The following is a 13,185-nucleotide window of genomic DNA, read 5'->3' on the forward strand; positions in this document are numbered from 1 at the left end:
ATCCCCTGCTATCCTGTCTCTCATACTACTCACTAAAAGCTGCTGCAGTATCTTAAGCAACCTCTCTCTTTGCCAAGTGTCGTCAGTCTATTTTGTTTATTTATTCATTTGTTTTAAGTAGCGAGCGTAAAAATAAATAAATTAATACGATAAATACAATAAACAAATGTTTTGTTGTTTTTTTTTAATTGCAGAAAAATGGGGTTAAGGACCAAGATAAATCTGCAAGACAATTTTCAACTTATTCAGTTTAATACATTCCTAAACTGAAATGTCTTATTTAATCCCAACTATGGCTTGTAATGATGACTCAAGTGATGGACTGGTCTTATGATGACTCTACCGTATTTCCATTCATATTTCCTGTCTGTTGTTTATTCAGTCAGTTCAGTCAGACGTTGTCCAATGATTGACAAACATTTCAAACACAATCATTGTCACTGATTTACTCCTTCAATAACATGATGATTCATGAGAACGTGGACAGCGCCTGGTTGGCCGTGGTTATTGCCTGTTAATTGTTCTGTATAACCAATACCACTTCAATAGTTAGTCATTGAAACAGCACAGGCTGAGTCTGACTATTTCCAGTGCATGTTTGCATTTGTCAAGGTCAATGTTTGTGTAGGAACGTGTCGACCCCAATTACCCATTAGCAAGACAGAGCTGACCCTCTGAAAGCTCTTCTTTCTGCAGCAACACCGTGATATGGCACTTTTTACAACAAGACAAACAGCAGTGTTGTTTCGCCCTCATATGCTGATCTAGCATGGCTGTGAACGCTGGGTGTGTATGTTGAGCAGGACTTCTCCTTTGGCAAAAGATGTGTGGCGAGCCTCACAAATATACAGTATATATATACTGTATATACTATAATCTCTCTCGTTCTCTCTCACTCTATGCAGTGGAGGTTTGTGCCACACGAAACGTGTGTTGACATTCGAAGTGAAGATTTGAAGGAACCCGTTGAAGTAGACTCGACCAAATCAGTGGGACTGAATTACTTCCAGACCAACTCTGCGTTCACCATCAGAGACGGGCTCATCTTTAGATAAAGCGGCACGATTCCATACTGTGGACGTGAATCCTGACATGTTGAGAAAGACAGGCCCAATTGCAGGCCACTGGGCAGGAAAAACGAAACACCTTATCAGAAACAAACTGAACAACGCAGTAGCCATATCACTCTGGATCTACTTCAACTCTGGGAGAAGATACTGTATATGAAAAGATATTGAAATACCAATGACAGACTCTAGAGGGTAGCATTGTTCTTCTGAAGCTTACTGCTTTCGTTCTCTTGGAGGATTGGAGCTGCGGACTCAATCGCCATAGGTTTGCCTTTTTGTAAATAAACAATACAAATAAATAAAAAATAAAATTGGGAAACAGCAGCAAGTGAATCACATGAGCTCTTATTGTAACTTTTTTACTTCTATCACCAAAACAGAAGCTCAGATTATCATCACCACAACTTGTTGACCTCTCACCGCTCATGCCAAGTAGGACACAAGTACTGGATAGATAGGTGTGATGAAACTGTACTGTCGGGTTGATGAAACAGTGTCCTAATTTTCAGAGGCTACTAGATGGCACTCTTGGTTTAGAAATTATCTGAGGTTTCATTGAATTGGTAGTTCAAGTCCAAACATTTTACAGCAGGTGGTGGCCTCTGAAAATCAGGACACAGTTTCATGAAACCTCATCAACCCTTCAATATTGTGTCATATTCCCTTAAATACTGTATCATGAATCCTCATCTACCTTTCAATAGTGTGTGACGGAATCTGCCCATCAATACTATGTCATCAACCCTTCAATACTGTGTCATCTACCCTTCAATACTGTCTCATGAAACCTCATCAACCCTTCAATACTGTGTCATGAAACCTCATCTCAACAAAACATCCATCCTGTCAGCGATTCCAACAGAAAGAGAAGAGACCAGTTCCCCCTCATATATTTGTCAAGTTTTCTCTTCCTCCTCTCAAAAAAAAAAACAGCTGAGGCAGCATTTGGAGTCAGCATTGCACCAGCCTGTGTGTCTGAGTCAAAAGTACTTGACATTCAGCAGACGGTGGCACTTTGTATTAAGAAACTTGTCAAGTGTCCAGGAGGAAAATAATGTTGACTGACGGCTTTTCCATGTGTTGTTGGTATGGACAGTTAATTAAATGCAATAGTGAGACAAAGTCAACAAGATGTGGACCTCACACTCTTATTTAGTCTAGAAACAGGCTGAAAAAACAGTGGATTAGGTTCTATGATATTTGGGAAGATCCTTGTTCTCCCTGCACTCTGAGTTTCCACCACGAGCGTATTTTTGTTTGTACTTGACCATAATGTATTTTGTGTTTCTGGACTTGCTAGTACTCAGTGAGTGTCACTTGTGTGTGTTCTGATGTGTACTGATGTTTGTCTTCCTATCTTAGTGAGGACTGTCATTGACATACATTAACATAATGCTTTCCCCAGCCTCTCTCCCTAAACCTAACCATTTAAAACAAATAGCCAAACTTAACCTTTACTCTTAACCAAACTAAAACCCAATGATAATAACTGAGCTATTTTGTAGTTTTAACCCTCAGAATGAGACTTGACAAAGTGAGGACCGGCCAAAATGTCCTCACTATGCAAAAATGTCCTCACCCTTTTGATTAAAAACTCATACAGGTTAGATAGAAGTACGAGAACACACACACACACAGGCATGCACGGTGCTTGCACGTGCATGAGGCTCTAGTGTGACACAAAAGGCAGTGTCTCTCTAAAAATAGATTCCCTGAATGTATTTCAGCAGATGATGACACTTGACCCTGATGTTTCAAACGCTTCACCTCCCGTCACCCTGGCTGGGCCTGAGGACCAAGTGACTGTGTTGTAACCTTTGACCTCCCTGGTGGGTGGGTGTAAATACACAGTGTAGGTCTGGCCAGCTGAAGACAGGAATGTGTCAAGTTAAAATGTGTGACTGTGAGGCAAATGCATTTCTTTGGACACAAAATCACTGTTCTCGATGGAACCATTACTGCTTATTTCAACTGAGTTACTTTGGGTTAAATGATGAACAATGTGGTGTATATATATATATATATATATATATATATATATATATATATATATATATATATATATATATATATATTGGGGGGGTTGGTTCTGTGCAACATTATATTCAAAAAAGGGAAAAAGGGACATTTTTTAGGTCACTCTTGTATCTGCTCATTGAAAGAAACAATTCATGTCATTTCACAGTGGGGGATTTATGTAATATTGATTTATTAGCTGCCATTTTGTTCAATATTGTAGTGATATGTTCTATTTTCCTCAATGCATTTTAGCGTGGTTAATTTCAATCAGCATTTCAGAAGCCAAACAACTCGCCAGTGTCATGTCAGATTTGTACAATCCTCAGAATTTCAGATAGTGTTATACATAGTTATATCATTATAATTATTATTACAGTGTTATGTAATTATAAATTATAGATTTATAAACAGCGCCAGAGTGTATCAAAATGTATTAAACTAATAATAATAATAATAATAATAATAATGGTGGATGAATACAACAATGTCAACTCAGTAATCGATATATGTACAAGCTCTATCATCACTACGTACTATGAACCTACTACTGGGTGATGATACTGTATGAGAGTTAAAAGTGCTTCTCTATTCAAATGCCCTAAACTTGTCGTAGAATATTGGCTCTCATAAAACATTAATTAGAAAATACCTTCTCGTCCCGTAAAAAAATATTATTATCTGGACTATTATGTGAACCCATGTTGACTAGTTGCTTGGCAACTGACCGAGTCTGATATCGGTCCTCTTTTATCCAATATATGTTCAATGGGCCCTTCTCGTGTCGGTGTGCGTCCGTTTTGCGTCGCAGCTCCGCCCGGTGTGCTGTCGGAGGCGCGGAGCTTCAGCGGAGACTTGAGTGAGTGGCCACAGCAGGAGCGACGACACTGCTGCGGTGGGAGAGGAACCGTCCCGCCACTCGCCTTCGACTCAAGGGAGCAGGACGTGTTTCAAGCGAGGGAAGCGAACTGGAGGTGGAGGAATAAATATGGATACTCGGCACCTCGTCCTCTTCTGCACACTCTTCTTGCTCGGTAAGATTCTTTGTGGTCGAGGCAACTCCGCTCTGCCTCTGCCGCCCTTCTCTACTACTGACCGTGGGAAACTCCCTTCAGAAAACGCCGAACGTACAATTGACTCAAGATTTTGTAACGCGTGACTGAATATTACTGAAATAAAAGTAGGTCGTTCTCATTTCCATAATGCATCGACTGATTCGGCTAATTTATCTTCGTCAGAACACGCCTTATTGTCAAAATATTCCCAACCTTCAACTCGATCTTCCACAGTGGGAAGAGGAGTCATCTCAGTTCACTAGTCGTGAATACAACCTGCTCATAGCGGAGTCGAAGTGACCAAGCAATCCGGAACTGTAAAACCTGCTCCGTTGAATTGGCTTTTTCATGAATTCACTTTCAACTTTCATGCTAAATCATAAATCGGGCTTAATAACCGAGGCGTTGGTCTCCTGTTAAAATATTTGCTTTCCAGGTAAGCGGTGTCTCCGCGGCGGGTCACTTGAAATTTGTTACTGAATATAAGTGCAGTCCACTGAAGTTTCTCTGTGGGACTGTGCAAGGTCACTCATTACTCTCTACCAAACCTGATAGTCGGATTATACCTGTACAGTTCTAGTCTCCCTGATAAAAGACCACTATGAAATGTACCTGTACCTGATCATTCGATGAAGCAACCTTGAACAGTTTTGTCTCCCAACCGCGACTGCAATCCAAGGCTTCTTATTTAGAAACTTCATAACCTTAGATGTCTTTTGTGCAGTTAATTACTTAAACAAAATGTGACAGAACTCACTATAACAAGTACACAAGAATGGATCACCAAGTGGCTTCATTTTTTCAGATAGTTTTATTAAAATAAAACACAAAAACAAGAATTTGCCTTGAAGTTGAAATGACTGTTGAAAGTGTGTCACATACATGTCATACTTAAAATACTGTCCGTATAAACATTGTTGTGTAACATTGTAGACAGTTTTATTTATTTAATTGTTAACGTCCCACATGACCGTGTGTGAGAGAGCCCAAGTGATTTCGCTTTTCTGGCAATATTGTTTTAGCTACCTGGTTGAGTGCTCTGTGTTTTCAACCCCGTAGGAGCCATATTGAACAAGTGCATATTTGGGAAACTGCACAGACAAGTCTCAACTCCACACGGTCTTGACTGCTCAAAGTGACCAGCCAATCATGACTGAGCTGACAACAGCGTGGCTAACTTCATTGCAGTTGTATTTTTCCTAACTCCGCAGCTCTGACTTGTTCCTGAACGCTATGACCTAAAGTGCCAATGCGTAGTTTAAGAATATTTGTTTTTGGAGGTGCCCCGTGTGAGTGTAATTGCAAACTGTTGTAAAGCTGGGATGCCAGCCACGCCCCCAAATAACGTTTGTTTATGAGGAAGGACCGTGGCAAAACGGTGAAAAATGTAATCACAAATGGCAACATTCAGAACTGTCACATCTACCTATCATTCAACATCAGGAATCAAACTCCGTCATTCAGTCAGCGAGGAGGTCCAGTGAGAAGCTGAAGCAGCTGCAACACCCACTGACCCAGATAATAAAACTTTATTTATATAGAACATTTCATAACGCCGTTCACAAATTGCTTCACTAACAAAAGTACATGAACATAGAATAATAACGACAAAGGTGCAGCTTCCTTTCCTGTCTAACTTTGTTATATCATGACTCAGCATATTTCAATAAGGAGAATACAAACATTGATCAAAGAGTGAGCAATCGTGGAGACCGACATCAGAACAAGAGAAGTAATCAAATTATTTCCCAGGATGTTGAAATGTAGAAGCTGGTTGCATCTCTCAGCAGCTCGGTGAAGGTCTGTAGAACAGGCCAGCTATAGAGACACAGTTGCGATAGAACATGTTTCACCTGTCCAACCAGAGAGTCCATCGCGGAACGGAGCACAGTGCATAAAGACGGGACAGAGAAACAATGAATCAGAGGTGAAAGTTTTGACATTTACTGAATTGGTGACAATAAAAAATGATTTAAATTATGAGGAGTAAGGGTGCCTTCCAATTCCTTCCATAATCCTCAACCTGAGCCAAAATCTGTGTTCTCGCGAGGGGCAAGGACGGTTCCAATTCTTAGGAAGTTTGGTTGAGAACGTAGCTTCCCCAATTCCGTCATCACATAAACATCCATCACAGATGCACAGCTGATACAACGGTTGCTTATCTTGCATAAATATATGAAAGAAGATGAACAAAATTGTAGACATTTTTGTAGTAAGGGAAAGAATCAAATAGAATCGGGGTCACCTAAGTGAAACAGCTGCTCAGGAGACTCCTGCATCTGAAAGTGTTATTGTGGCAACACCTACTGGGTTCATCTCTGTTAAAGATAATTTGACATTTGTTTTTATAAAATGTTATTTTGTACAAATAGATGTTCACAGCTTGTTTTTTTTACAAAGCAACTTGTCATGTCAGTCGATGACCTGGTGTGACGGATGGGGAGGGGCTGGGGGCAGGGTTATGGGCAGGGTGGTGATGCTTTGGACGCCCTGTTTCAAAATCCAAGCTAAAAGCCTGATCGTGAATATGCCGAAAAATCCAGCCACAGTTTTCCGCACAGACCTTGAAGCAGATCGACTGGAATAAACCATCAAATGCTCAGTAATAGGGGTGTTGCCAAAATGTAATATATATAAAAAAATATATAAAATATTTGTATTTTGTATTTTCTTTCGTCATTTTTTTTTATATTCACCCCTACCTGTGATATTTCGTAGAATCGATACTGCTTTGTATCCTGCAGTGGAGAACTGTCTGCTGCAGCACTCGTACCTGGGATGCATTATTAACCGAGGGATTTTCTTGGCCTGCTCCAAGCCCGAGGATAGTTTTGTCATCTTGAGAATATGTTGATTCAGTTAAACGTCTTCACTCTGCCTTTAACCCAGGCTTCCTGCTCTGGATGGAAGTGGGGAATATGAGTCCTCAAACTGCATGTATTGCTGTAGTATTTGAGTTCCTTACGGCATTGTTGACAGATGGTGTGTAATTTGTTGATGTGTAGTGGTCCTACCATGAATGTGTATGTGCACCTGCTCACTCACTCTGGTCTCTGCTGCGTGCACTGAGCACATTTATGACTTGATGGTGGCCGTGGGAAAAATGTGAACATAAAAAAATTACAGATTTATTGTGTGATTATTGCGCTGTTCAGTAACTCACCGAGGTGTTTGGGGAAATAAGTAGTTGGATTCTGCCTAGAGAGAAAGTAGGGGAAAGACCATTGGAGAGGCAAGTGATCATCTTGCCAACCGGTTTGTTCAAATGCTATTCACTGCAAACCTCTCTTTCGCTTTTTGTTGTTTCCATAACATGTTTGACTGATTTACTATTACTAGTACTGAGTTAGACATCGTAAAATAGCCATCGTGAGATCTGGCTGCACTGTTCACTTACAGAAACGCTCACTCGCAACGTTGGTGGTTGACATTGCTTCACTCATTGTGAACACCGGAGTTGTAGGAAATTTTAAAAACTAAGAACAGCACAACATAGCATGGATGACTCCGTCTACACCATCACTTGACACATTTTAGACTGGAAAGTTTGAATAGACACAATCTGAATCAAAGCATTGTATATTGCTGTTTCAGTGGTATTGCCACCAACTTGCCAATGTAGCACAACTATCTTCACTCATCAGAGATTCATTTGGAGTTTATATAATGTTTTTTTAACATCTTTATTTCATGACAACCTTTCATCAAATTACCATAATTTCCGGACTAAATGCCGCTACATTTTCTTGCAGTCTGAACCCTTTGGCCTTTACAAAGACGCGGTTAATATGTGGATTCTTATATGCTAAAGGTGCTGCTAGAATAAGAAGCCTCATCACATCACGCTGATGAAATCATAGGCATTTTCTTTACCAACTGTGGTCCCTCAACTTGTCGGACAGGCACATTTTGAGTGCTTAAATGCAAATAAAAGATGTGATAAGTTCATGATTGAAGTGCAGAACACAACAGAGTTTGTTTCATGAGTCAGTCTCCATGCTTGACCCTGTTTTCAAAACTTGTCAAGAGCTGGCATTTTAAAGAAGAGTTTACCACTGACCTTTCGATGGCACAGACTGCACCGCAGCGCCAACATCTTATACAGTAGCTCATTGCGGCTTATGTATGAACAAGCTCTATTTTACTTTAGTAATATTCCGTGGCGCTCTATAGTCCAGAAATTATGGTATGTGTTATAGCGCTTAATGCCAGTAATAGCCAAAAGGTGATGACGGTCTGTGTCAGTTATTTTGCTTATTTTCTTTCCGCTTATACACACCACTAAATGCTTAAAAAAAAAGAAAGAGGTAACATGAATTGAAATGCAACAAAAGGTCAGAGAGGTACTATCAGTCCGTATTCTTTAATCTAGGTCTCCTGCTCTTTTCATGATGCCTTTTTATTTATTCTTTTTTCTGGACGAAGAAGACGGCTCTTGTCCCTGAAATGTAGATTTTGAATGCTTATGGTCTAGTGCTGCCACTTACGATAATTTTACTCGTCGACTAATCATATTTAATCATATTTAGCTGCTTGCTCGGGGCCACGTGGTGGTGTTGGATGAGAAATGTGTCCACTCCATTTGCGTCACTGATGTTTTGCTGGAAAACAAAGACAAACAATAATGAGCATTATTGCTCATTTAGACTCATATACACAGACTGTCCTTGCTCCTCTAAAAAAATCTAGCTCTAGAGAAAGAAATCTAGAGATATTTGGAAAACTAATGATTACTTGTCTGGATGTGGATCAGTGCATCACAACAATCACTCATGCACAAATTTAAATGTGGTGAATAACCCAAAGGCTCTTTGTGTCACTGAACACTCGACTGCACAAAGAGTGCTGAAGTATAGATGTGACTTCAATGAAAGAAAGTAAAAATGCTTTAAATATGAATTGACAGCTTATTACATAAGAACTACATGATCATCTTGATTTCAATATCAGTATATGTACCTGGTGAACTGTGAAACTTGAAGATGTAGATATCAATCTTATATCTTAAATAACTTAAGTTACTTTTGTAGGATTTTAAAATCTTTGTATATTGTTAATGTATTATCTGATTCAGCATTCAGAAAAAAGGTGGTTACATTCTCACCTCAATAAATTCAACATTATTTCTATTTTGTTTACAATAAGTGATGGGTATGAAGGCCATATCATCCAGACTAGCGACTCCAGACAAACATAATATCTGTGGAACAGTTTAGATTTGTGATCTCCGTCTCGGCAAAAAACACTTGTGCAACACCCAGAACACTGAGGTGTTCATCCTGAGCAGTGGGAGTTCAAGATACTGTGTGTTTCACTGTAGAGTAAATATACTCTTGAATATACACTTCAATAAACTTCTTTTTGCGAAGGGTTATCTATGACTGCTGTTTAAATAATGAATGAATGAATGAAACATTGCAATGTCATGACATCACTGCACATGTCTCTGCCACCTCAAAACAGTACCAAACTCGGTGGAAATGCAAAGAGGTCCAGGGGGAAAAGGGGCCTGTTGGTGGAAACGCACCATTTGACCCCTGATCTCCATTCATTCATTTCCTCTGTGTTGCTCCCCGAGTGGCTTTCGTGCATTGCTCTGGAGTGGAGAACATTTGACACTAATGCACACTCGTTCGAAATGAAATGAGACGTGATGGTTAAGTAGGGCTCAGTTGCTCTGGTCGTCCAGCCATCACATGTACAAGCCACGGTTTCTTGTCTCAGTTCTTTCATGGTAATTAAAGTTTGTAATAAAATGGCAAAACACTAAAAGCATGTCACTAGGGGTAGACGAGATGTCCAAATTTTGAATTAGAAAATCACAATTTCCGTTTTATCTGATCTCATAGGTATTTTTTGAGACTAGACAGAACACACACATGTGTGCAAACATCTGTAATCCCATAAAGATGGTTTATTGTACACTTTAAATGCCCATAGTGCAAAAGGTATCGTTAATGTTGCAATCCTTGCATCAACTGGAGAAGCGATCGCTCCTCTGTACCTCTGTGACTGTAGGAGTGAGTATTATTGTGTCTTTCCATGTCTATGCACTCACTAAGGAGATCGCAGAGAGAAGATACTCTTGCGGCAGAAAACTGTGAAAACCCGGGCAGTGCCAGGTGCAGCAGTGCAAACAGGGAGAAATGTTAGTCACACTCTTGAGACATTTTGGTTGCATATGTGACCAAATTGGTTGCACTGCGCAGCCCTGAGGAAGCCTATGACTAAGTGGCAGTGAGTCACTTTGCTCACCACACAGTATAATTGTTTTCGTGCATCAAATCAGTATTTATTCAACTTTGGTGAATGTGTACGTTGGGTAGATTCATTTCATTTCTATTGTCGCATTTCCACAGAACAGTACGGGGTGGCTCTGGTCCGTTTTTTTCCCCCTGGGTCACTTTGTGTTCCAACCAACACATCCTCCTTCCCCTGGCGTAATATATTGATGATGGGAAAGTGCACAATTGCGTTCTGGGCTGACGCCTTTTGTGTTGTGTGTTGACGTTTTCAACTGAAACACATCTTTCACGGCATATTCTGACACTGTGGGCAGCGCAACTGCAAAACATGAAAAAATAGACACCCTCCTGTAGCCACAGCAGGACACCCTCAATGTCCGATTATTATTGTCTGTATATCGCCCTACTCGTAGTGTCATCACACAGGTTTCCATTGAAACAGTGTTTCCGCCCAGTAATTTTGCAGCCGTGCCATTGTGGGCACCATATTTGTCTACTATGGTAATCTTGCGGTAATCCACATCTTGCGAGTTGCTACACTCGCCACATGGAAGCACGCTGTTTTTGATGGGATGTCTGATGTTGATGACAGGAGGAAGATCGCAGATAAGTTCCAAACTTTAAACAATCATTCACAAAACTAACTCCTGCTTTTTAAATGGAGGAGTATTTTGGCCTTTTTTATTGGCGTTTTTTTTTTTCCAAGTTTACAATAAAATGAAGGTATTTCCGCTCCATCACATTAGAAGGTTACCTAAGATGATCTCGAATTCGCCTACAGAGACTACATCGCCGTGAATTTGTTCAGTAGCTGTTCATTATGCAACATCCGTGTTTACAAACATGTTAGCACATGTAAGTCGTCCTCTTTAAAACCCACATTCAACATCACAAATGTTATTTCTTTTATTTCTGTCTCTAGTCTCTCTGTCATTAAATCAAATGTTGAAGTTTCTTATTAATCCGTTATTTTCTCATTTTTATCAGCCTTTGTATATCTGCTGTTCTCTCATTTACATTGGGTTGCTGAAATTTACCTCAAAGATAGATAAGAGGGTCTTGACTAGTGTCAGAGGCAACTTTTGTCCTGTACTGCTTCTCGAGCACTATGTTGCTTTAACAGTGAGCTGGAATGCACCTAGAGTCACTCCCATTATGCAAAACGCCAGGCTCGTCTCAACAAGCTTCTGTCAGTTGGAATGTGTGAATCCGTGTTTTTGTGTTTAGAGTGGTCGATGTCGGTTATGGTGACCGTTGTAATATTAATTTATTGCATAAATCAAGAACATATTTATGTACATGTTTGTAAAGTAAAAGTTAATGTTTTGATTATTTCATTTTTTTTCTTTACATATAATAAACATAAGCAAAATTTCCATTATATAATACACTCTGTTCTCGCTCTCCAACACTTCAAATTGACCAAAAACTTCAACACTGTATGTAGACTTTGGGCCACGTATTACATTTTGGGGAGTATCAAAAAATCTTGGCCGAAACCCTGCACTTAGGAAATATTCAAGTAGGATCATTTTTGTGTCGGATGGCAATAATGTTGGTGTCGAGACTGAGACCAGAGCATACAGAGAACAGTTCAACGTTGAGACTATGAGGGCCAGAGACTGAGTTTCGACCAAGACCAAAACCAAGGCTTATGCCAAACTGAGTACGGTATAACTATATGTATAATCAGTTGTTGGGCTTGTACATGTTCTTCACCAAGACTTTTGTCTTAATCTGAGCTCTGAGTCCTCCCATCCTCTGCAACTTCCTGTAGACCTTTCACAGTCACTATGTGCTATGATTCCTTTTTGTTTGTTCTTAGATGTGTCCTGGGCTCGAGTGGTGACGGTGTCTCCTGGTCCGTTAATCCGAGTAGAGGGTCAACCAGTATCCATAAGATGTGATGTCAATGATTATGCAGGTCCCCGTGAACAGGTGGGTTATTTTCAACATGTTTACTCTAAATTAGATGTCACAAACTCCAGTTAGACAACGCTCGACTGTTTGCCAAGTTATTTAACATGGACTGACTGTCTGACAGGCCACAGTACAACCTCAGTCTATAAGATGGACAAGTTGCTACATCTTTCAGTGTCGCTGTGCAGCGGGTCAATTTATGCTGTGGCAGTCAAGTGGGACCAATATGGCAGATCCATGAGAACACAAAAATTTCCACTCCAACCAGGGCATTTTTTTTTTTCATATCGTTCAAGTTTGATGATTGTTTTTGAAATCCTGTATTGTTAGCATCTGTAATGAATGATAGAAAAACTACACTTTAACATTTTGAAAAACCTTATGCTTGACTCTGAACCCGCCCACCTTCTCATTTGACTGGGCTGTGGCAGAGACTGTGCGATTTGCATCAGATGTGATGCGTGATTGAAGTTAGTTAGTTCGGCATTTCACATTGTAATGATCTGAATTATCAGTTTAAAAACCGCTTTTGTGTTTAGTTCTGTTTTAAATGACTGAGACATGGCTCTGCACTGCCTCTCTCACTTCCACCTCGACGGGCGACACATCACTCAAAAACTGCTTCAAGTTGGAGTGGGGAGGATCGTTGAAGGAGGATATCAGCCTGTGAAAAGTGACACAAATTCGGGAAAATTCCACAATAAAAACCTAGGTTTTGATGTTGTTCGCATTTTACTGTGAGAGTCATGAGAAAGTTACATTGTAATTCATGATCATAGTTTTAATTGTACTTTTAACACGAGAAACAGTTGAGATTTTATCAGATCCACCTGTCTGTCTGTCCCAACGAGACTGCAGATGCTCGCGTCTCACCCATTC

The 13,185-nt window shown here is 40.1% G+C and overlaps 1 protein-coding gene across 1 annotated transcript in view; it reads left to right on the plus strand.

The window, feature by feature from the left end:
- The first annotated feature begins 3,930 nt into the window (after positions 1-3,930).
- The window catches only part of ptgfrnb (prostaglandin F2 receptor inhibitor b), a 55,786-nt gene continuing 46,531 nt past the window's right edge, over positions 3,931-13,185 (plus strand). The window contains exons 1-2 of the mRNA XM_053876136.1: positions 3,931-4,120; positions 12,212-12,324. Of these exons, the coding sequence (XP_053732111.1) occupies positions 4,075-4,120; positions 12,212-12,324 (159 nt within the window). The 5' untranslated portion in view covers positions 3,931-4,074. The remainder of the gene's footprint in view (positions 4,121-12,211; positions 12,325-13,185) is intronic.

Source organism: Synchiropus splendidus, chromosome 1, assembly GCF_027744825.2.
Source record: "Synchiropus splendidus isolate RoL2022-P1 chromosome 1, RoL_Sspl_1.0, whole genome shotgun sequence".
Classification (NCBI taxonomy): Eukaryota; Metazoa; Chordata; class Actinopteri; order Syngnathiformes; family Callionymidae; genus Synchiropus; species Synchiropus splendidus.